Raw genomic sequence first — 25,427 nt, forward strand, 5'->3', positions numbered from 1 at the left:
TGTATCTGGCTTCATGTTTTTATATTTGAGTAACATTGTAATAAACACTATATTCACACTATGGGCTCATGGGAAGTTTTGCGGGTTTTATTTTCCTCCCTTTAAGAAGGATCTACTAAAGTCTGACAAGTACTGTTCCATGCTACCCACATTCAAGGTGCTACTTCTTAAAGCGGCCGCCATTAGAAATCACTGGGAGCAGAATGCAAAAAAAAAAAAAAAAAACCTCCGGGGCCAGACACTCAAATCCACTAACCTGGGCAGTTTAAGAAACGGGGCACTAAGACTCCAGGGGCATTTTCCCAACCTACCTTCTTAGCTCCTCCCCAGGCAACTCGGTCTAATAAAACAGTCCCCAAGGGCCTAAAATGCCTCACCCACACTTCCATGAATGCCCTTGGGCTGTTTGGAGTAGGCTAAGAACAGGGGCTGCAGGAAAAATCGAATCTAGGAAACGGAGGAAGAGCAAAGGGAAAGGAAGCACAGGAAAGTGCTCAGCCCCATGAACTTGTAGCAAGGTACACCGGGAGAATACCAGATCTGAAAACGCAGAGACCTAGGGTCTGGGGGGCAGGAAACCCTCCTTCTTAGGTAGATACTCCAAGAGAAGAAAAAGACCCTCTTGTCCAGCCCCTCCCTCCAGGGAGTAAATTAACTCCCAGAAAAAAAAGCCCCTTTCCCCGATGGCTGAACAAGACCCGTCGTTTTTAGTCTCTCCGCAGGCTGTTAGCTCACTTCTGAACTCTGGTCTTTCTCCAGCTCTCTCCTCCCAGGCTGTGGGTCAAGGGACAGAGCCAGCATTCCTAAGCAACAAAACTGTTAAATGGGGGGTGTATAGAGACAAAGGAAAGGCTAATTTCCAACAACACCTGGCATGGTGCCTGGCATACGGTGGGTACTCAATAAACATGTGTACCTGATGAAATGACAGGACTCTGGAAAAAAAGAAAGCAGGCAGCGGCTACTTTAATGGGCAGCACAGTTGGCCCTCACTGCATTTGTAGGAGCTGTAAAAACCCCTAGAATCTCCTCTAAGGAGAAATCATTCCCTTCAGCCCAAAGTAATCTCAAAATCCAATTGTGCCTGACACTACCTGCCTTAGGCAATCCAAGAGAAGAGCTTCAAAACCTCAGAACTATTTCTCCAGGATGTGCAGAGAAAGGTGAGAAGTAAGAGGGCTCTGGCTTCATCAGGGCAGAGAGGAGGTTAAAGACAGAGAACTGGCTTTTCCAGCAGGTAAGAAAGACACCTGGTCCCAGCGTGGCTGGGTTCATCCCTCCAGCAATGAACACCTGAGGCTTCACTACAGCGCTGAAAGCACGTGAGACTGAGTGTCTGGCACCCAGGATTGAAACTGGCGTGTTGCCATTCATCATAGACTCCTGTTCAAGAAACCGAGTGTGGAAAGAGAACTGGAGGTCGGTGGCCTTCCATCAGCCTTTGGCTATGGCGTAGCCCATTCAGCGCAGGGCCCACCAGCACCCTCATCTCCAGGGATGTGCTGGGACTTTGGGTACCCTAGACACTTTTGCCTTCATAAACCCCTTCCTCCATTTACAAATAAGTAAATCTATATATTACAACTGCATTGGTATAAAGATGACTATATCAATGTGATTTATCAAAATGGATTCTTTGACCAAAAGTTTTTAAAATTCAGATTATGAAATTGGAACATTTTCTGTGGGCCCCCAAAAGTAGTGGGGGCCGTCAGCACTGTGTCCGCTGGGCCTGCTCAGTGAGGCGCTAAGGGCAGAGGGAAGTGGAGAGAACGGGAGACCTTGGGGGTGTTCTTCCCGCACATCCAGGGGATGTGCCAGGCCCGAAACGGGGTCTGTCCTCGCCCCACCAGGGCGAGCCTGAGCACCTGACGCTCACCCCCTGCAGACGCAGCCCCCTGAGGCGGGGACAGAGGTGTCTAGGCCCTGGGGAGCCTCTGTGCCCCGCCGTCCCTCCCCACGCGGACTGCGCCCCGGGCGGAGGCGGGGCTGGCCGGGACTTACTTGAGTTCCACGGACCACGAGCCCGGCCATGGCGGCCAGGACGCTGCGGGCGCGCGGCACGGAGCGCGGGGGCGCGGCAGCGGCAGCGGGGAGCGCGGCAGGGGAGCGCGGCGAGCGCACAGTTCCGCACTGGGCAGTCAGCTGACCCGGCGGAAGCCGGAGGCGCGGGCCAGCCGAGGGGACCTCCGCTCCACCGCTCGCCGCCGCCGCCTCTCGGCCCGGTCTCCGCGCAGGTGAGCCCTGGCCGCCCACTGCAACAGATGGTGCGCAGCGCCCCGCGCCCCGACGGCGGCCTGACCCCGACTCCCTACGCCCCTCCCTCCCCCGGATGTCCCAATGCCCAAAACTCCATGCCCACAACTTTATCGCGTTTGTCTGGGCAAGGCCTGAGGTGGGGGGATTCCTATCAGGGGCGCCCCTTCTGAGCCGTTAGCCGGGCTGTAGCCAGCGGGGCCTTTCCTGCATTTCGCAAGCTGGGTTACATAACGGCCCTCAACTGCAGCGAGGAGGGGCGTCTTGGCTGAACTCCCCTCCCCACCAAAGCTGGGGAGAGGGAAAGTTAGAAGGCTGAAGGACTCCTGGTGCGGCGGAGCTTCCATTTGTAGAAGGGGAAGGGGATTGGGGGGGTTGAATTTCCCTATAAATAAAACGCTGGCTTGGTTAAGACCACCCCACCCTTTCCCTGTGGCCTCTAAGAGTTGACAACAATAAACTCTGGGGAAGGATAATTGGCTGGTGACCCCAAATTTCAGGCTTCTTCTCTTCTCCTGCTCCTCACAGGGCAAGAGATTTGTGAGGCTTAAAGTCATCAGTGGGGTCATTCGCTGTTCCCCACCGACCCCATCCCCATCTGGAAGAGCTGGCCATGGGCCTCCTGTCTGGATGAAGGTAGGCCCAGTGGGCAGGTAACTCCCTAAACCCATGCCTGTTTTTCTCTGGAATTCTCTGGAAGGATCCAGATTTTCTCCTTGCCTATTCTTGCCTCCAAGTCCAGGATGCAGAGAGCTACCAGATATCAACTGGTTGTCATCTTCCACTCCTGCTGCAGCTAAGAGCCAGCCCAGCCTTAACTGGCATCGTCTCTCAGACAGCCCTGGTCCTAACACATAGGTAGGCCCTTGTCAGCATTTTGATGAGCGGGTGTTGATCTCGGAGGGTTGACCTTCCTGCCCCTCTCTCAGCTGGGAAGAGCAGGCTCAGAAGAGTGGAGCAGTAAGAATGCAGTCTTGACTGTGTTTACTTTGGGGGATTCCAGGAAATGCTGCAACAAAAGGTCCTGCAGGCCAAAAAAGAAAGCTTACCCTCCAGAGATAAGGAGATCAAAGGGAACCTTCCCAGGCCTGCTGCCCCAAGGACCAGCTCCCCCGCCTCTTCCCTCCTTCTCTGCTGGACGCGCCCTCTCTGGTCCATTGTCCACTTTTGTCTGCTTTTCCTGCCTGAAAAGGAGGAAGTGAGCCCGGGCCCAGCCAGCACTCTGCCCTCCGCAGCTGCCTTTCAGCTCAGCTTTCCTAGAAGGGCTTTGACAGATGGAAGAGGACTTGTGGAAACAGGCCCAAGCTGACTCAGAGATGAGACTGGAGACCGGCTCTCCCTTCCCCCACCAGAAGGGGGTTACTGAAGGTCATCTCATCCATCCCCCTGCCTCCATACACAGCTGGGTCATCTGAGCATAGGCTGTTCTGCAAACACTACCAGTGTCACCAAAGTGGGCAGGCATCTTTCCCCCTTTCCACACCCTCTCACTACTGTTGCCTCCTCCACATAGCCCCAGGGCAACCATTTTAAAAGCCCAATTTGATCCTACCTAAAATCTTTCAATGGCTCCTAATCAACTAATAATTAATACAGTCCAGAATCTTTAGTATGTCCCTGAAGATCTCTTATAATCCCATCAACTCTTACCTCTTCAGCCACCTGTCCCAGCTCTCCTGGCCTCTGATTGGCTTCACAGAAGCTGTTAGTTTCAGCTGGAAATGCTTCCCCACCCACTGCTGTCTCTGTTTGGTGAACACATAAAGAAGGCCAGTTGATGGTGTGAGGAAGGATCATGTGCAGAAATCACAAAAATTAAGATCAAGATAGCTCTGTTGGAGGGGGCTTTAGTGTTGGAACTGTAAACTGATAACAATAGGGAGCTACTGAAAGTTCTTGAGCAAAGTAGTTGTCTTAGTCTACTAGGACTGCTATAACAAAATGCGATAAACTGGGTGCTTATAAACAATAGAAATTTATTTTTCACAGTTCTGGAGGCTGGGAAGCTGAAGATCACGGCACCCACGCTTTGGTGTGTGGTGAGGGCCCATTTTCTGGTTCCTAGACAACGGCCTTCTTCCTGTGTCCTCAGATGGTAGGAGGGACAAGCTAGCTCCTGTGGGCCTCATTTGTAACGCACTACTCCCATTCCTGAGGGCTGAACGCCAATGATCTAATCACCCCCCCCAAGGCTCCACCTAAGACCTTGGAGGTTATGATTTCAACATATGAATTTGGGAGGGACACAAACGTTCAGACCGTAGCAGAAGTAATTTCCTGAATGTTGTTGGGGGAGGACACCAGCAGAAACAAACTGGATTCACCTGTCCTTACTCCTCAGCTTTTGGAGTTAGTCTTCAGAATAGAAGAACAATGCGAAGGAGCAGGGGAAAGGAGAATAGAAGGAACAGAAGGAGGAAGTGGGGAAGGGAGAGAGGTAAAAGGAAAAGAAAAAGAATCTGTGTCCCTGGACCAAGGAAGATTGGAAGCTGGGAGGGGAACATCCTTCTACCTCCTCATCACTGTTTCCAACAAAAAGGAAGATTAAACAGAAATAGTAAAGTTCCTCCATAATGTAGCCCTCCCTCATGGAGGGGAGAGAGCAAAAAAAAAAAAAAAAAAAAAAAAAAAAAAAAAAAAACACACTGAGATAAGACTGACCTAGGAGTTAGACAAATAATTCCTCCAGAATACAAAGAGTTTACAAGGGTGAACATAGCAGACAAGTCCTGTAGGGGCTTCGTCCTGAACACAGCTCTTTCTGCCCCAGCCCCAGGAGCACGAGGTAAAATATGGGCTCACGCAGTCACAGTCCTCTCACCCCATTCCATGACTCATTGAAAGTGAGCTGCAAGCTTCCTATCCTGCCCCATCTTACTTCACAGCCACTGTACCCCAGCTTCTGGCCTTGTGCTAGGCACTAGGGACATCCATGACTAATACTGTTCAGGAGAGACGCTCAGACTTGTGCACAGACATTCACAACACTGTGTCAACAAGAAGTGCTGTCATTGTGATCCTGTTTTCTGAACCCCAAATTGAAGCACGTAGCCCAGCTTGTACAAGTGCACTCAGGAGGACCACAAAGCAAAGTTCAAATCCAACCTATGCTGACCACCCTGAGCCTGTGAATTCTGGAGCTCTGACAGGCACATAGAGAGCAACAAGGTTCAACTCATACAACTGGACATTCTCTTATCGCCCTTGATGAAGAGGGCAATATTTTATTCCTATTGTCATCATTGTTATTATTATTCTGCTTTGGCAGAAGAGGCCCTTTGCCTTAGAGTCCTTCCTCCATCACATTCCTGGGGACAAAAAGGAAGATCCTGTTTATTTCCAATCAAGGGAGTTGATTCTGGGGTCGGCCAGAACCAGCGAAACAGGAACTGATTCCTTAAATCTTCCAACTGTGCATTAGCAGCTGAGAAAAGAACAGGGCCAGTTAACCAAGTTTTGTTAGCATTCCTAACTATCCTTAGCTGTATTTCTCTTCAGCCTGGCCTCATTTCTTTCAGGCCCAGCCCCCGGGCAGGTTAAGATGGTTGCTGTAATTAATCATGCCCTGGGCCCTAATTCAGACTCACCACATTCAGATTTCAATTAAAAAAAAAAAAAAGGCGGGGTGTCTGCTTAAATGCTCTGCTTATGAAATGCTGTTTGTTGCTGAAGCAGCCCCCTTTCAGCCTAAAGGAGAAAGTCTAGGAAGTGCAGGAAAGAAGAGAGGTTTCCAGGGCCCTCTTCAAAGTATTGCACATATGTGAGGGGACTGAGGATGATCTGTGCTCCAAAGCCCCTCCAGTATTTCCCGGTCAGAACAAACTGAATTTTTAAAAATATATATTAAATACCATCATAATATCTAGCATGAGTGTTCATTCCACAAATATTAATTTATTATTCTCAGTGCCTCTAGTTTTCCTTCTCTTTTTAATTTTTTTTTTTTTTTTTTTTTTTTGAGACAGGGTCCCAGGCTGGAGGGTAGTGGCGCAATCATAGCTCACCACAGCCTCGACTCCAGGGCTCAGGTGATCCTCCTGCCTCACCCTCCCAAGTAGCTGGGACTACAGGCACTCACCACCACGCCTGGCTAATTTTTTTGTATTTTTTGTAGAGACAGGATTTTGTCATGTTGGCCAGGCTGGTCTTGAATTCCTGGGGTCAAGCGACTCACCCACCTCAGCCTCCCAAAGTACTGGGGTTACAGGCATGAGTCACCGCATATGGCTGTTTTCCTTCTCTTTAGGTCTTAAAAGGTTTTGTCATTGTTTCTCTGTGAAAATGCAAACAATAGGACTGAGCGTGGTGGCTCATACCTGTAATCCAGCACTGAGACCAGCCTGGGCAACATAGTAAGATTCTCTTGCTAGAAAAATATAAATAAAGTAAAATGCAAACATTAGGTGGCTGTGGAAAATGGAGTGGGTTTGAGGAAGGTGGAAGTGGGAAAGGAGCTTCTGCCTTTCACTCCATTTCTTCTGTGGTTTTGGTAACATGCATATACTACTTTTATAATTAAAAACAAAAAAGGAGGAGATTGGCATAGAATAGAGAATTTACCATGAAAACTACTATCTGCTAATCTCTTAGTACTATTTTAACAAATCCTGAAAACAGCAATGAGAAACAAATCTTATTTCCCATTTTACCTGGAACTCGCCGCAACTCCAAGTCCTTGGCTGGGCGTGGGAGGCAGGTCATCGCTGATTGGAGGAGGGGGGCTCACATTGGACCTTCAAGAGGGAAAGAGAACCCACCCAACTGTCTGTTTCCAATGGGAGCACCTTTCCAGAATCCCCAACTTGACTTGGAGAGGTTCTGCCACTTGGAAGTTGGGGAAGGGTTCCTCCCACCCTCAATTAAAATACATAGAACTTGGTAGTCAGTTCATTAAGGTGGTCCCCTGGTATCTGTATTTTTCTCAAGTACTCCCAAAATAATTTGGATTTATGATCATCCAAAACTCACTGCTTTAGAAATCATCTACTCCAATTACTGATGAGGGAAACTGAGGCTTAAAGGGCAGAAGGGACTTGCCCAAGGTCACCCAGCAAATAAGCAGTCAACCCCAGGCCAGAAAAGAAAACAGGACTCCTCCTATGTCCCACTAAAAATAGGATAAGGAGGCTGAGAGGAGCAGCTGAAAGATGCCATTTCACATCTAATCGCTTCTTGTCACGTTGCAACCATTTTCCTCATATGGAGCCTCACGCTGATAGATCAGAAATAACATTTTGAAAGTTATATCTGCAAGGAAATGGCTATTAATGTTCTTCCTCTCCTTTTAGAGCACCAAGGAATACATATTAATTTTCTCTCTACTTATATTGCCTATTTGCAAATTGTATTCACTACTCAGTGCTCCAATTTGTCCTACCCCTGAAGAGATTATGATGAATAAATGTGTTCCTGGAAATAAAAAATTTGTCACCGAGATTTATTTTCATAATTATTTACAGGGATTATTTTAGAATATATGGGGGGGCAATAATAATAATGTACACATGAGGGTTCTGGTGTGACTTACCAATGTTAATTCTGAGTCTCTTCCCACTTCTCCGAAAGAAGCCCAGGCTCTCTTCGCAGCTGTGAACCCGGGGCAAAGCAAGTGTCAAGTGCGCCTGGCACCGCCAGTGCCAGATTCTGAGGGCCAGATGAAGGTTGATACTGCTGGAGCCTTATGGTGGGCAGTGTCCTGGCCTAGGAGAGCTGGGTTCAGGAGCTAGCTTTGCTACTAACTCGCTGGGTGCTCATAAATGAATCCTTCCACTCCTAAGTTCCTCACTTTCCTCAAATGCAAACTTACTGATCTAAGGAGCTGTTGATTACTTAGATAAAAATGCACATCTCCCCAAATCTATTGTATATTTCAAAATACTAGGAGAGAATAATTTGAATGTTCCTAGCAAAAAGACAAATATTTAAAGTTATATATAGCTGAACTACATTGAGGCTGGGCACAGTGGCTTACACCTGTAATCACAGCACTTTGGGAAGCTGAGGTGGGAGGATCAGTTGAGCTCAGGAATTTGAGACAAGCCTGGGCAAGATGATGAGATTCCCATCTCTACAAAAAAAATTTTTTAATTAGCTGGGCACGGTGGCACACACCCGTGATCCCAGCTATTTGAGAGGCTGAGGCAGGAGGATCCCTTGAGTCCAGGAGTTGGAGGTTGCAGTGAGCTGCAGTTGCACCACTGCACTCCAGCATAGGCAACAGAGCAAGACTCCATCTCAAAAAAAAAAAATTACATTGATCTGATCTTTACAAATTATATGAATGTATTATATGTACTCCCAAGATATATACATCTATTATGTATCAGTAAAAATAAAACTAAAAGAGAATACATTCACTAGTAGATATTTATTGAGCACCTACTATGTGTCGAGCACTGGGAGGACAAATAGTAACAGGACAGATACAGTCCTTACTCCTGTGAGGCTTCCATTATGGTGGGAGAAGATGGCTAACAAGTTGAAACATGATTTCAAGTAGGCAAAATACCTCATTTCAGATAGCAGTCATCCATACTATGAAGACAAAAGTGGACAATGTGAGACAGGGTATGGGAGATGGGGGTGCTAACCTAGACACAGTGTCCAAGGTCTTTGCTCACCCTCCAAAGCCTTTTTCTTATGAAATCCTTGAGGAGTGGATCACAGGCTGGATTTTGGCCCCACCTACCCCCTCTGCACAATGCTATTGTGATGCACAAACTGCACGGCCTCAGACAGCTGTGGAATGTTCTGGGAAGGCCTCTCTCAAGGGAGTGACATTTGAGCTGAAGTCAGAATCATGAGATGGAGCCAGCCATGGGAAGGCCTTGGGAGAAGGGTTTGCAGAGGGAATAGCAAACACATTCGCTTAGTCTCATGTAGTCACTTTGCTTATGCTTGAGTGGTGAACTTGAACTTGAGTGTTTCCAAGGACAAAGTGACACCCCGGCCAGAAAGAAGAGTCTTCCAGTACAGCTGCACCTGGCTTTGATTTGCTCCTTAGCTCCAAATCACAGGTGGGCTAAGCCTTTGGGATGCAGCAGCTGGAAGCAGAGTCGTTCATGGACACACAGAGGTTCCACAGCTCTATAAAGCGTCTGTGGTTTTCTTGAAGAGAGAAACACAGAAGGAGTGCTGGCCCTTATACATGTTTGCACTGGCACAGAATCTCCTCGACACACAAAAGCACACAAACAGGCTGGGCACAGTGGCTCACACCTGTAATCTCAACACTTCGGGAGGCCAAGGCAGGTGCATCACTTAAGGTCAGGAGTTAGACCACCATGGCCAACATGGTGAAACACCATCTCCACTAAAAATACAAAAATTAGGCAGGTGTGGTGGTGGGTGCCTATAATCCCAGCTGCTCGGGAGTCTGAGGCAAGAGAATCATTTGAACCAGGGAGGCGGAGACTGCAGTGAGCTGAGATCATACCACTGCACTCCAGCCTGAGTGACAGAGCGAGATTTTGTCTCAAAAAAAAAAAAAAAACCCCACAAACATACATGTAAGCACATAGCCATGTGAGACACTTGCCAACCTTGGATCCATGTGTTCCATCTCACGGCTATGGTCTGAACCCTGAACCCCATTCCTAGCCATGCCCTGGTCTCCCATCTCACTGAAATAGCTACTAGTGGCCAGTAGAGAATGCAGACATTATAGATACCAGTACTTCCTTAGACCTGAGAGGATTTATAGCTTATACTGAGGTGCTAGAAATGTATTCATTCAGTTCATTCATTCAAAAAATACTAGTTGAGTACCTACTATCTGCCTGACAGGAATCTAAACTCTGGAGACATAGCTGTAAAAAAAGGAAAAAGAAAGTTTCTACCATTGTGGAGCTTATTTTCAGTAGAAGAACAGAAAATAAACAAGGAGGTCAGGCGTGGTGGCACATGCCTGTAATCCCAGCACTTTGGGAGGCCAAAATGGGTGGATCACTTGAGCCCAGGAGTTCAGGACCAGCCTGGCAAATGTGGTTTTGCCTGTCTCTACAAAACTACCAAAAAATTAGCTGGGCATGGTGGTGTGCGCCTGTAGTCCAAGCTACTCAGGAGGCTGAAGTAGGAGGATCACTTGAACCCAGGAGGATGAGGATGCAGTGAGCTGTGATCCCAGCACTCCAGCCTGGGTAACAGAGCAACACAAGAAAAAAAGAAAGGAAAGGGAAGGGGAAGGGGAGAAGGAAAATACAGAGTGTGATGAGTCCTGTGGAGAACAACGCAGCAGGGAAGGGGGACAGGAGTGCTGAGTACACAGGGTGACCAGGGAAGGCCCCACTGAGAAACTGAGATGAAGCTGAGATCTGCAGGAAGTGGGGGAGAGCCAAGTGAACTTCTAGGGAGAAAATGTGCCTAGCAATAGGAACAGCGAGTGCAAAGGCCCTGAGGCAGCAAGTGCTCGTGTGGGCTGGAGTTAGTGATGGGGGAGAGTAATGGTAAGTGAAGTCACAGGGCAGGTGTGAAGGGGACAGATCATGTAGGGCCAAATAGGCTGAGGTTAGGACTTGAGTTTGTACTCCACCTGAGATGGAGAGGGTTTTTTGTTTGTTTTGTTTTTGTTTTTGACAGAGGGTCTTGCTCTGGCACCCAGGCTGGAGTGCAGTGGAATGATCACAGCTCACTGCATCCTCAACCTCCCCGGTTCAAGCAATTCTCTCACCTCAGCCACCAGAGGACCTCGGACTACAGGTGCACATCACTACACCTGGCTAATGTTTTTTTAAATTTTTTTGTAGAGATGAGGTTTTGCCGTGTTGCCCAGGCTGATCTCAAACTCCTGAGCTTGCGGGATCTGCCCACCTCGGCCTCCCGAAGTACTGGAATTACAGACATGAGCACTCCTGGCTAAATTGGGGGTCCTGAGCAGAGGATGGGCCTGATCTGACTCACATTTTGTAAAGACTGCTCTGGCTGGCTGGGTGCAGTGGCTCACACCTGTAATCCCCGCACTTCGGGAGGCCAAGGTCGGCGGATCACGAGGTCAAGAGATCAAGACCATCCTGGCCAAAATGGTGAAACCCCATCTCTACAAAAAATACAAAAATTAGCTGGGTGTGATGGGGCACATCTGTAGTCCCAGCTACTCAGGAGGCTGAGGCAGGAGAATCGCTTGAACCCAGGAGGTGGAGGTTGCAATGAGCTGAAATTGGGCCACTGCACTTCAGCCTGGCAACAAAGTGAGACTCTGTCTCAAAAAAAAAAAAAAAAAGAAAAGAAAAGAAAAGACTGCTCTGGGCCGGGCGTGGTGGCTCACGCCCGTAATCCCAGCACTTCAGGAAGCCGAGGTGGGCGGATCACGAGGTCAGCAGTTCAAGACCAGCCTGACTAACATGATGAAACCTCGTCTCTACTGAAAGTACAAAAATTAGCCAGGTGTGGTGGTTCATGCCTGAAATCCCAGCTACTTGGGAGGCTGAGGCAGGAGAATCGCTTGAACCTGGGAGGTGGAGGTTGCAGTGAGCTGAGATCATGCCATTGCACTCCAGCCTGGGCGACAGAGCAAGACTCTGTCTCAAAAAAAAAAAAAAACAAAAAAAAGACAGCTCTGGCTGCTGTGCTGGGAATGGATTATGGAGAAGGGACAGAGGCCAGGAGGCCAGACAGCAGGCTGTCACAGGAATCCTGTGGACTGTGAACAGTGCCTGGATGTATTTTGAAGATGGCATCAACAGAATTTTCTGATGGATTGGACATGGAAAGTGTAAGAAACCAATAGTCAAGCGTAGCTCCAAGGTGTTTGCCTGAGCAGCCAGAAGGATAGAGTTGTCACACTCCATCCCTCACTTTCTGCCGGTCTCGGCTTCATCTCACTTTCTCAGTGGGGCCTTCCCTAATCACCCTGTCCACCCTAGTGCTCCCGTCCCCCTTCCCTGCTGTATGGTTCTCCACAGCGCTCATTACTCTCTATTTACTTATTTATTTTCGATTCCCCTACTGAAAGTAAGCTCCATGGGGTGGAATTTCTTTCTTTTTTTTTTTTTAACTACTCTGTTCCCAAAGTGTAGAGTCATGTCAGGCAGATTATAGGCATTCAACAAAGAGTTTGATTTTATTTTTTGTTGTGTTTTGTTTTGTTTGACAGAGACAGAGTCTGGCTCTGTCCCCCAGCCTGGAGTGCAATGGTGAGATCTCGGCTCACTGCAACCTCTGGCCCCCAGGTTCCAGCAATCCACCCACCTCAGCCTCCCGAGTACCTGGGACCACAGGCACACACCACCATGCCCGGCTAAATTTTGTATTTTTTGTAGAGACAGGCTTTCACCATGTTGCCCAGGCCAGTCTCAAACTCCTGAGCTCAAGCGATCTGCCTGCCTCGGCCTCCCTACATGTTGATGATTACAGGCTGAGCCACCACACCCAGCCCAACAAATATTTTTTGAATAAATGAATTGCAATGGATGAGAAAATTAGAGGGTGAAGGGCATCAGGGGTCATTTTTAGACCTGATAAGTTTGAGATTTTTTATTTTTATTTATTTATTTTTTGAGACAGAGTCTCACTCTGTTGCCCAGGCTGGAGTGCAGTGGCACGATCTCGGCTCACTGCAACCTCTGCCTCCCAGGTTGAAGCAATTCTCCTGCCTCAGCCTCCCGAGTAGCTGGGATTACAGGTGCCCACCACCACACCCGGCTAATTTTTTGTATTTTTAGTAGAGACGGGGTTTCACCATGTTGCCCACACTGGTTTCAAACTCCTGAGCTCAGGCAATCTACCTGCCTTGGCCTCCCAAAGTGCTGGGATTACAGGCGTGAGCCCCCAAGTCCAGCCTAAGATGATTTTGATGCTTATTTTTAGTTGGCTGGGTTTTAGAGACAGGGTCTTGCTGTCACCCAGGCTGGAGTGCAGTGGTGCAATCAGAGCTTACTGTAACCTCAAAATCCTGAGCTCAAGTGATCCTCCAGCCTCAGCCTCCCAAAGTGGTGGGATTACAGGCTTGAGCCACGTGCCTGGCCTTGACTTTGAGGCTTATAAGTGGAGATGACAAGAAGGAAATTGGATACATGAGTGTGGAGTTTAAGAGACAGATCTGGACTAGAGTTAGAAATTTGGGAGTCTTCAGCTTTCAGGTGGCATAGAAAGCCAAAAGACAGGATGAAAACGATCTGAAGATTGAGCACCAGAACCCTCCAACAGTTAGAGGTCAAAGAAAATGGAAGAATCACAAAGAGATTGAGAAGGAGCAACTGGAGAGGAAAGGAAGAATCAAAGGCAAGTTAGGGCCTGGGAGCCAAGAAAAGAAAGTGATCAGAAAAGACAGGGTTTCCAAGGTGACAACCAATGTTGTCAAGGATCACCAGGGGATGTTGAAAGCATGGAATGAATAGGATATTTGCATGGCCTCCAAAGTATCACCTCACAGGCCGGGCGCGGTGGCTCACGCCTGTAATCTCAGCTCTTTGGGAGGCCGAAGAGGGCTGATCACTTGAGGTCAGGAGTTTGAGACCAGCCTGGCCAACATGGTGAAACACCATCTCTACTAAAATTACAAAAGTTAGCCAGGCCTAGTGGTGCACACCTGTAATCCCAGCTACTCAGGAGGCTGGGGCAGGAGAATCACTTGAACCTGGGAGGCAGAGGTTACAAGTGAGCTGAGATCATGGCACTGCACTCCAGCCTGGGCGACAGAGTAAGACTCCGTCTCAAAATAAATAAAATAAAATTAAATTAAATTAAAAATAGACACAAAGTGTCACCCCACAGACAAAAAGGAACATACAAAAGGGAAAATGTACCTCTACAGTGGAGAGATCTAGGGGTCACAACCCTAACCAACAGCTCAGACAGCATCTCCAAGGGTGATACGACCTCACATCATGGGCCTCTGATGTGATTCAATGGGAATTCTGATGTGATTCTGATGTGATTAATAGCAAGAACACCACCTGCATGCTGTTCTTGCCATTAAAAGTTTAACCAGAATCCACAGGTGAGGAAACAGACAAATCCAGAAAGTGGAATATTTTATAAGACAATAACACTAGACTGTCCAAAATAATATAATGAAAAACCAAAAAGGCTGGGAGAACTGTTCTAGATAAAAATGGACCAAGGAGACATGACAGCCCAGTCAAATGCATGCTCCTTTATTGAACACTGGAACTGGAAAAGGGACAGCTAAAAAGACATGATAGGGACAACTGGGAACATTTATATGTGAACTGTTTGATAATATTACTGACGATATTGAATTAACATTACTTTTCTGCATTGTGCTGTCTTGTGGTTTCATAAGAGAATATCCTTTTCCTTAGGATATGAAGAAATTAAGAGTAGCCATCAAGATGCCCACAGCTTTCAAATGGTTCCCAAAAATTGTGTGTGGCAGGGTGGGGAGGAGAGGGAGAACCAATGTGGCGAAGTGTTGCCAGCTGGTGAGTTGAGGTGAAGGGTACTGGACATTCATTGTCCTATTCTTTAAATGTTTTTCATATGTTTGAAAATGTTATAAATAAATACAATGTGAAGGACTGAAAGGAAGATGGCATGATGAACTGCGTCCAGTGCTGGTTAAGGCCAAGTAAATGGAGGACTGAGCATTAACATTGGATTTAACAATTTGTGGGTCATTGGTGACCTTGAGGATCTGGACAGCAAAAGAGGCAGGCAAGGGCCAGATGGGAAAGAGCTGACTAGGCCTCACTTTGAGGACAATGGGAGTAAAATTAAGCACATCGGCATTTTAGTGCAATCCATCTGACAGTTTGGGAAAGGATGGCTGAGAAGGGGGAGAGTAGGAAAATGTCCGCACAGACTCTGCAAGTGTATCCTACCCCTAGAAAGGGTGGCGAGGGCCTGAAGAGAGAACGCAGCAATAGGGATGCAAGGGGACAGGAAGGGATGGTTGCAAAGAGATTGCCGCCCAACTGCCTTAACGTAATGCCTGTTTGGGAGCAAAGGATGAAGGAGCTTAGATGCTGTCATTCACCAAAATACCACATGATAAGTTCCGTTTGGGACATGATGCATTTGAAAGCCTTCATGCATTGTGTCCTCCTCTGGGGAGAGCAGCAGATGGGACTCTGTAGGACCAACAGCCTGCCCGAGCACCCGCGAGTCATTCCCACACTGCACTCTGTGTCTCTGACATCTGCACCATGCTTAGGGTGCTGGGGGCCATGGCTCTGGGTGTGACAGTGACCTGAAGATGCTTTTGTTTGTAAAGTCTCCGAATCCTGGGAATCCCTCTCCCCAGAACACCTTCCAAGTCCTGCTGTCCCTGTGGACAGGTTTTCCCTAATGGTCCAGCCTTCAGCGACTGCTCTGGGGTCTGAAATGTCATTTTAATGCATATTCCTTGGGCCTGACATGGAAACCTGCTTTTTGGTGGTGTTATGTCCACGCATATCTGTTCCTGACTTCCCAACTAGGTGGTCAGCTCCTTGAATGAAGGGAACCCAGTTTATATCACAAAATATTCCCAGCCTTGCCCAGAATGGATAATCAATAAACTGGAAAGAAGAGGGAGATGGAGAGTGGGAAGAGGAGGAGAATGAAGGCCATCAGTTAACACTCTTCATACTCAATATGCCCTAAAAGCTTGCTGTGTTGACTTCTAACCGTGGGGACCACTTCTCATTTCTATGGGGGTAGGAGCGGAGTTACCTGGAGGCCATTGCTGTCAACCCCTCTAATTCCTGAGTTAGAAGCCCTGGTAGGAAGCCTCCCTGAAACAGCCCACAGTGCTCTCTCCTGAAGCTGTTTGCAGTAAGTGACTCACCCAATTAAGAGCATCTACATAATAAAGCCCCACCGGGCTGCAGAGGTCACGGAGACTGTGAAGTGTGTCTTTCGTGTATACTCTGGAGAAAGTTCACTAATTACCAGTCATTTCCACCCCTCAAGAGCCTGTCAGCCTTTGAGATGCAAGGGATAAAAGAATCCCCAAATTCCCACCCCACACCAATCACTTCTACCTCCCCAACCCACCCCTGCATTTCAAACCTGTGACTAATAAGTGCCAGCGATGGGTCTCTGCCCACCTGGCTCAGAGTGAGGAGGGAGGAAGGGAGAGGGAAGAGGTTGCCTCCACTAGGAGCATTTGTTAGTAAAAGGCAACTAGGAGGCTTGCATCATTGTCTCTGTTAAACAAGTAAGCAAACAAAACTTGTATTGTTTTTTTCTCAATGTATAAAAGTATGAATGTTTGTAGTAGAAACTACAGGTGAGCAAGAAAAGGTTAAAATCACCCACGACCCCACCCCCAAGATGACCAACGGTCCCATAGACGCCCTTGCAGCCAGCTTTCTAGGTGATATGTATTTGCTGTGGGTGTGTGTGCACCCCTGCTCTTTCATAACCAGCTTTTTCCATTTAATGATATATCTTCAACATCTCTTCCCATGAGCACATGGAAAGAATGTTAGAGGTGTCAGGGATGCTTAACTGGGTTAGCAGAGAAGGTGTGTTTTGGTCATTAGAGCATGAGAGGGAGGCATTGCCAGGATTTCTGAAAGCTGAAGGAAGCTGTTGTGAGGCCACAGAGAGCCCTTACTTTTGGAACTTGAGCAAATGACTCTCTCTGTGAACCTCAGTTTCCTCATCTGTAAAATGGGGATAACAATATAGGCCTTATAGGATTGTTGCGAGGATTAAGGGAGATCCTGGTTGTGAAAAAAATATACAGGCATTGAATGTTTTATTGCCCATTTTAATAAGCGTTCATTAATTAGTGCCTGCTTGTTACTTAGCTCTCTGCTAGTCTGTGTTGAGAGTATAAAGAAGGCATCTGGTTCAGCCCTGGAGGAGCTTAAGATCTAATTGGAAAGTTAAACACACACATATACACAAAAAGCTAAACAATAAGAATTTAAATAGCTAATAAAAGATATCATCAATTAGTAGATAATTAAGTGCCAGATCAGTGGCACAGACAGCAAGCACTCCAGGGATTCAGAGGTAGAAAGAACACAGGGGGATAATAATAATGACCACTTTGAGCACTCTCTCTGTGCCAGGCACATGCATTGTCTCATTTAATTTACCCATCGACCATATGAAGTAGAGATCATTATTACATCCATTTGGCAGAAGAGAAAACTGAAACTTCAGAGAAGTGAAGAAGCTTGCCCCAGGTCACACATCTAGCAAGTGTGGTGCTGCTGTTCCTTGGACCCAAGCAGTCGTGCCCCAGAGACCACCACATGCTGAAGCACCATGCTCTACTCAGATGGAGGAAGGGGCAGGGCAGTGCTGTGTCCTGAGCTGGATGGTACAGGAGGGAGCCTCATGAGTACAGACGGGACAGAGAAGGGTGTGTTGGTGCAGGGGGAAGATTCCAGGCTGGCTGGATGGCTGGTCCTCAGGGACAGTGGAAAGTAAGTCTTGACAGTAAGACTGAAGGAGAGCGGCCAGGCATGGTGGCTCACACCTGTAATCCCAGCACTTTGGGAGGCCTAGGTGGGTGGATCATTTGAGGCCAGCAGTTCAAGACCAGCCTGGGCAACATGGTGAAACCCTATCTCTACCAAAAAACCAAAAATTAGCCAGGCGTGGTGGTGGGCGCCTGTAATCCCAGCTACTCAGGAGGCTGAGGCAGGAGAATCGCTTGAACCTGGGAGGCAGAGGTTGCAGTGAGCTGAGATCACGCCACTACACTCCAGCCTGGGTGACAGAGTAGGTGACATTCCATCTCAAAAAAAAAAAAAAAAGATTGAAAGAGAGAAGCTAAGGCACATGAAATGCTTTTTGGCAGAAAATGGATTGTCCATGAGGGTTTGGAGCAGTGTGGGATCCAATCAAAGCAGTGTTTGGGAAGGTAGGACTAGGGGAGGCTACCGTAGGAGGATTTCAGATGGGTGCTGAGGAGAACTGAGGTTGAGGCAGAAGAGTTTCGGGGAAGATGGAATGCCATCCTTCCTAAAAAGCCCTTATTCCCCTGCTTTTTATCTTTGTGACATTTTGGGTTAATCTACATTTGGTTCCCGTGACTGCTGGCCTCATTCTGGCATGTTTACTAACTCCTTTCACACCTGGGTTCTGCAGGAAGTAACTCATTTGCTCCTTCCATAAATGCTTGTGGATCTCCCATTTCAAAGGGAGAATCAGTCAACACAGTCTGGGTGCTAATTATGATTAAGGGGGAAAGAGGTCAAAGATGATGCTAGTGGTCAGAGCTGATCCCCATCAGATCCCCCCAATTCCTGCCCACAGCCTGGCAGACCCACCCTCCCAACACCAGCCAGCTCCCCCGGCCACTGTTGCCACTTCTCACGCACACCCCCACCCCCGCTGAAGGGGCTGGTCACCCTTTTCTTCTGAAGCAGCAGGGCAGGGAGACTGAGGACATGATAAAGCCTTTGGCTGTTCAAGTAAAACGTTGTGAATATGAGAATGTGGTCAAAGAGCTGGTAGGAGTCACTGCAGGGCAGCATGTTCAGTTACAAAGGTGGGGACTAAGAAAGTCAAATCCTTAACAATGTATTTATATAACCTATATATTAATTTTTTTTTTGAGACAGGGTCTTGCTCTCCCAGGCTGGAGTACAGTGGTGCTGTCACAGGTCACTGCAGCCTCCATCTCCTGGGCTCAAGCTGTCCTCCCACCTCAGCCTCCTGAGTAGCTGGGACTACAGGCATGCACCACCGCTCCCAGCTAATTTTTTTTATTTTTTGTAGATATAGGGTTGCACTATGTTGCTCAAGCTGGTCTCAAACTCCTGACCTCAAGCGATTCTCCCACCTCAGCCTCCCAAAGTGCTCAGATAACAGTTGTGAGCCACCACACCTGGCCTAACCTATATTTATTGAATGCAGTTGATGCATATGGTGGACTATGTAGGGAATAAAAGTGAGATGACATCATTTGTGTCCTTATTAATGCCTTGATTAATAGAAAAGGTGAGGGGAAATGAAGGGAAAAAGTAGGGATAGAGACAGAAAAAGAAAAGAAGAATAAACACTAAGCCCAGAGACATGAAGCATATTAGCCAAGGTCAAGGTTTGGGAAAGTGTAGTGCAGTAAGTAGGGAAAACCTACCTCTTCCCTGGTGCTCCCCCCATACTCACACAAGACCCCAAATGCTTCAGGCCAGGACTTTCCCAAGGAAATGTCCCCTGAATATGTTTCTGTGCCATTGATTGCATTCCACAAACATTTTTGAGCACCCCAAGGTGCCAGTTTCTTAAGCTCTTAAGCTCTGCTAGGAAGAAGCAGAGTTGACTGTTTCCTAAGGCGATTGATCTTGACAGTGTCGTTTGATGCCTTAGACACCTTCATCAGACATATTGGGTGTCATCCAGGCTTGTGGGAGGGAAGGGCTAGAAGGGAAAAAAATCTGTACATTCTCAAACCAGATGGAGATAAAAATCATTTTCTCACCGGGCTTTGGTAAGAGGTAAGATAATGTTGTAAGCTACCTAGAATTGTGTCCAGGACACAGTAGGCACTCAGTAAAACCAAGTGTGATTCTCTCACTCAATGCTGACATGACTGCTTCTCTTTACTGCATTGATCAGTTTTTCCGCTGAAGTCGTTACCTGGTTGGGTTGGTATTCAGCCAGGCTGTTTGGTGCTGGGGTCCCACACAAGTACCCATCATAGGAACCCACAGACACAACTAAGAAGTAATCCCCATTGGACCTGTTTAGAAGCCACCTGAACAGCCAGGCTATGGCAAATCAGTTGACGTTGTTGGTTGTGAGTGACCAGAACTAGCTCTGATTAACTTAAGCAGAAAAGGAATGTATCAGAAGGATATCAGGAAGTTCACAGAATCAGTGGGAAGACTGGAGACCTAGACTTGGGAAAAGGACAGGAACTGTCAGCAGCTGGGAAATAGAAATGCGGTTGGCTATGCTACCATACCAGCCAAGTTAGTCCACTGCCTGAGTGGCTGCCATGATCACAGTGAACATGGCAGTGACTGTCCTCTCTGTCCCTCCTAGTCAATGCCATTGCACTGGGCTCACTGCTGCTACTGAGAAGAGGTTCCAAACTACCACAATCCTCTGCTCACCCCTTGAGTCTGAGACCCAGGTAGGGAGCATCCATTGGTAGAGGGCAGAGAGAAGGAGGATGTGGCCTCTTCCACTTCAGTAATCAGACGCAGGCCCTGCTTTCCAACAAGGAAGAGGATTCAGATGTTAGGCAACCAAATGAGTAGGAAGAAATTAAATGTCCACCATGCAATACTTTACTGTAGCACTGAAGGTTAAAGGTATTACCACACTTGCCTCCAGGTGTCTTTTGGCCATTCTAAAATACCAAAGCCATGCCATAAGAATGTTTGCCTGGTTCTGAGGCTATTTCAAAAACTATACTTGAAGGCAAGTCTCTAATATAAGTTTCTAAAAACTGTTTTGGACCACTGTGATGGCATTTTTTTTTTTTTTTTTTGAGATGGAGGGTGGTATTTCTTGTTAAAGAAGGTGAAGAATATGTCTGGCTACAATTATAAAAATCCCCAATTTCACTGGCTTAAACGAATAGGGATTTTTCTAACAAAATAAAAGTTTTGGAGAAGGAGGATTGTTGGTGATGGCTCAGTGTCCCAATGACATCAGGATTAAGTCTCTTTCTTCTGTTTTCTAGGACTTTCCCTCGTGGTCACAAGATGGCTACTACAGCTGTAGATATTATGTCCAAGCTCATGCAAGGAAGGAGGGGAAAGGGAAGGGTCCAATCATAGGCATCATCCCCTTTGATCATGAAAATAGAGTGCTTCTCAACACTCACTTCCTGTTTTGCCACCCCTGTACTTCTACTTGTTCCTCATTTGCCAAAATAGGTTGCATGACCACCCAGCTACAGGGATGCAAGGGAAAGATGAAAACAGGATTGTCATGATTGGCCTATGCCAATCGCAAACCACTGCCTGGGCCTGGTACACTACTACAGTGTTCAAATGAGGAAGGTGGAGGGAGGTGGCTATCGGATAATATATCTAAATTCTGGTATCAGATTTGACCATTGCAGGATTGGAAGTTAGACCACAAGCGTGGAGGACAGGGGCTTTCCAGGGAGAGGAGACAGAAGGAAAACACAGGGCATGTGGGGAGAACAAAGAAATTCAATTTGGCTGATGTGTAAGTAGCTGCACTTTTGGTAAATTATCCTAGAGAAGTAAAATCACTAATTGCAAGGATATAGACATAAGAAATTTTATTAGCAAAAAAAAACCTGGTAACAATCTATGTGCCCATTAATAGGGGAATGGTTGAATAGGTGTAGTATATACATCCTATGAAACATTATGTAGCTGGCTGGCATGGTGGCTCACGCCTGTAATCCTAACATTTTGGGAGGCTAAGGCAGGTGGATCCCTTGAGCTCAGGAGTTCAAGACCAGCTGGGGCAACATGGAAAAACCCCGTCTCTACAAAAAATATAAAAATTAGCCAGGCGTGGTGGTGTGTACCTGTAGTCCCATCTACTTGAGAGGCTGAGGCGGGAGGATCGCTTGAGTCTGGAAGGTCAAGGCAGCAGTGAGCCGTGTTTGTGCCACTGCACTCCAGCCTGGGCAACAAAGTGAGACCCTGTCTAAAATACGTACATATATACATACATTTTTTTAAAAAATAAAATTACTATGTAGCTAAAAAATGAATATATTCATTCCATATCTATAGACCCATCTATTGTTAAGAATGAATGAGCAAGTTGCAGAGACCCCTAATATAATCCTTTTTGTATAAATAGGCAATAACACAATAGCTCCACATATATGAATACAGTTTATTATGAGCATGGAGCATGGTGAAAGAGGTAGAAGTTATACCCCAGGTCCTTAACAATGGATGTCTTGGGAGACTTGGTGGGAAATGCAGAGGAGGTGAGGAAGATCGCTAATGTTTTTCTTTGTATATCTTTTCAGTGTTTTCCTGGTTGAGGTGGACGTGTGTTTCTTTCATAATTTTGGAATGCATCTTAAAGCTTTACAAAAGTAGTTTGGAAGTGGGTTATGAAGAGTCAAGTGTTACATTGTATGATAGGGAGCCACTGAAGAGTTTTGAGTAAGGGAATGATGTGGTCAGGAAAATTAACCCAGCAGGAGTATGTATAATGGATTAGAGGCAGGAGAGGTGGAGGATGGGCAGAACAATTAGAAGGTTCTTGTAGCAGCAGTTCAGTAAGAAACTAGTAAGAACTGAACTGTGATAGCAATAATATGTGAAGAAAGGAAGAGGAAAGGGGGTGCGGGCTAGAGCCTTGAGACATACATGCACAACACTGGGAGATGGTTGTGGGTGGCATGGTTTTCCATTAAGTTGTGTCAACCAACGCATCTTGCATCTTGAAAGCCTGAATAAATGGCTGTAATCCATGCGTATTTCTCTTCTCCAACCTCCTCCAGCATCCCCTTATTTGACATTTACAATAAAGGCATTTAAAATAACGTATGTTTTCATGAGATTTGTATCATCGCCTTCATTAAGTTGAGATCATCTTGGAATATGAGACCATGGAGAATACTTACTGGTGGCCCCAAAAAGTGCAGTTTCATTCGTTCATCACAGTTGGTGGTTTATACAAATGCTCTTTCTTCATTTGTTCCTTGAAGGAACGGCCCTAGTCCCTACCCCCTGGGAGTTTACCATCCAGTGAAGGGGACAGACTCTCAACAGGAAATTCTATTATAAGTGAGGGTAACGGGAGGCGGGAGGATGCAGGAAAGTGATGTGTGAGCTGAGACCTGAAGGAAGAGTATGTGCAAGCCAGGTGAAGAGAAGGACAGGTCATTCCAGAGAGACAGAGAAGAGCAGGAGCAAAGCCCTTGAGGTGGGGAGTAGCATGGCACATTTGAGGAACTAAAAGGAAGCCTTGGGTAGCAGGAGTTCCGGGTGAGGGGGTGTGGAGGCAGACAAAGGCAGAAAGGCAAGCTGGGGCAGGGCCAGTGTAGACCCGCCAGCCAGGGGAGGCAAGCACATCTTGTTCTCAAGAACAATGGGAACCCGGATGCCTTTAAGCAGAAAAGAAACATGGTTGGATTTGCTTTTTAAAGAAAGCGCAGCCTGGCTTGGGCTGGGACTACAGGGAAACAGCAAGGAATGCTCAATGGTCCGGTTTTCCCATTAGGCTGGGAGCTGGCCAGGGGCCGAGATGACCCCATGCCACTTATACTGTTCTCCTCTGTGCAGATCCCCCTCCTGGTCTGCACCGGCTTCAGCTGCAAATAGTTGTGGTTAGCAGGCTGGTACTCCCCCATTAGAAAAGTAAAAGTCCCCCTCCCTCCAATACTCCCCCAGAGTAAGGAGTTGGCATGCCCCAGATCTGAAGGAAAGAAGGGATAAGGATGGGATGTGGGTGAGGCAAGGCAGATTTCTTCTCTCTGTGCCTCAATTTCTTTATCTATGAAATAGGGCATTCATGGTACCTACCTCAGAGAGTCGCTGTGGGCGAGGACATAATTCATACAAAATTTCTAAATGGCACCTGGCACAAAATGAACAATCAAAAGTGTTAGTTTTTGTTTTTGTTCTTCCTGAAAGATAGGTGGGACCCTATGAGCACGGACTATATTCCCGACTGTCCGAGAGGACGGCTGGTCACACCCACAGAGAGAGCGTGAGGACCCCTGGGCCAGGCAGGTGTCAGGAGTACCAAATGACCTAAGTTTCAACAAATCTCACGTGCAAGTTTGGGCCTGGGATCCTAGTCCGCAGATGCTTCTGTTCCTATGACTTAAAAAGAGAGTACCCCCAGGTGAGGAAAAGAGAGCCGCCCTCTGCCCTCCCGCGAAACCCGGTTCAGCCTGAGGCCTCCGGGGTTGGGGGCGCGATGCGGGGGGGCCGTGGGCTGAGATCCAGCTCCGAGGCGGTGGGGGCGGAGCCTGGCCTGGAGCAGGCGGGCCCGCGCGGCGAAGGGGCGGGACCGGCGCGTCAGCCCGCAGCCCCACCCCCAGCGGAAGTGCCGCCGGGCCCGCCCCTCCCTCCCGAGGCCTGTTCCCCTCGCCCCTCCCTCGGCCCACTCTTCCTGGCTCAATTCGGCTCCCGGAGCTGGTTCTGCCAGGGCCCCAGCACCGGTCCAGAGAGGAGGCCCCGGGTCCGCGCGTCTGGCTGTGTCGGGCGGTGCTCTCTGTCCCTCTCACTCCCCAGCCCTCCCTTCCATTTCTCGGTTACCTGCGCGGCTGCAGGCGCCGCGGGGGACTGCACAGGTAAAGTCTCGGCAAGTGAGGGCGCAGGTGTGGGCGCCTCCTGGGCCAAGCGGGCAGGGGAGAGGCCGATGGCACGTGCCTGGCTCTAAAAATATATATATATATATATTTTTACAGCGATTGTATTGACAGTGGGGGCTTGGGGAGGGCAGACACGGACGTCGGGAGCGCTGCAGGGCACTGGGGAGAGAGAGGGGCGGGACTGAAGCCCCCGGAGATTGGGGGCCGGTTCCTTTATGGCCCCACAGCTTGCGCAGGCTCCGTGGTGCGTGGGAGGTGGTGCGCCGTTTGGGTGGGGGCGGGTCCAGGCCGCGGCGTCGGGGAATTGTCCCCCACCCAGTCCCCGCGGTGACTGGGTTTTGACAGCCTCCCCTCCCGAGCGCGCACATTCCCAGGTTTGCAGAATGAAAATCAATAAAATCGATGCAGTGGCAAAGAACGCGAAACATGTTGGGTTATTATTATTATTTGTGTTTGTTAAATTTGTTTTTTTTAAAAAAAAACTTTTTTCTTATAAAACGTGGTTTCAGCTTGGATAATGGCCTCAGAGAGGGACAAAAAACGCCCCCCGGTTTCCCAGCAGGGTCCGGGGGCCTGTCTTAGGTCCCAAGCCTCGAAAAACGTCCCAGGGCGGCCGTGCGGGGTCCGGCGGCGGGAGAGAAGCCCCGGGACACGCTCGGTTTCCGGATACGGCTATTCCCCGCACCTCACCCTCTGCCCTTTAGGGAGATGGCCCCCCTCCACCGACATTTCCCCGGTTCACCACCCCCACGCCCCGCGAACCGCGCCTCCTCCCCTCCCCCGCGCTCTCCCCGGCGCTTTAAATAATGATATTTGCATGCAGGGAGCGATTCATAAATATGTCAGGGCTGGTGAAATATAGGCAACATTTCAAACTTTCTATTTAAAAAACATGAATTATGGCCGCGGAAAATGTGTTCCCATTTAAAGGCGATACGAAGTATTTGGTGTCTCGTCCCCGGGCCCATCCATCACGCAGACAATAAAGAGAGTTTTTCGCCCTGACACCCGCGATTTATGGGCGCCCTTCTCTGCCCTCATCACTCACCCG

At 48.0% G+C, this 25,427-nt stretch overlaps 1 protein-coding gene and 1 long non-coding RNA gene across 2 annotated transcripts in view; both read right to left on the reverse strand.

Annotated features, from left to right (window-relative positions):
* The window catches only part of LRMDA (leucine rich melanocyte differentiation associated), a 1,130,865-nt gene extending 1,128,752 nt beyond the window's left edge, over positions 1–2,113 (reverse strand). The window contains exon 1 of the mRNA XM_063637625.1: positions 2,005–2,113. Coding sequence (XP_063493695.1) covers positions 2,005–2,034 — 30 coding nt within the window. The 5' untranslated portion in view covers positions 2,035–2,113. The remainder of the gene's footprint in view (positions 1–2,004) is intronic.
* A 20,322-nt stretch (positions 2,114–22,435) lies between these two features.
* On the reverse strand, positions 22,436–25,051 carry LOC129480983 (uncharacterized). Its single transcript, XR_008657214.2, has 3 exons — positions 24,321–25,051; positions 23,580–23,634; positions 22,436–23,472 (listed from the first exon to the last, which is right to left on the reverse strand). It is a non-coding gene; the product is annotated as an uncharacterized lncRNA (long non-coding RNA).
* Between the last annotated feature and the right edge of the window lie 376 nt (positions 25,052–25,427).

Source organism: Symphalangus syndactylus, chromosome 4, assembly GCF_028878055.3.
Source record: "Symphalangus syndactylus isolate Jambi chromosome 4, NHGRI_mSymSyn1-v2.1_pri, whole genome shotgun sequence".
Lineage (NCBI taxonomy): Eukaryota > Metazoa > Chordata > Mammalia > Primates > Hylobatidae > Symphalangus > Symphalangus syndactylus.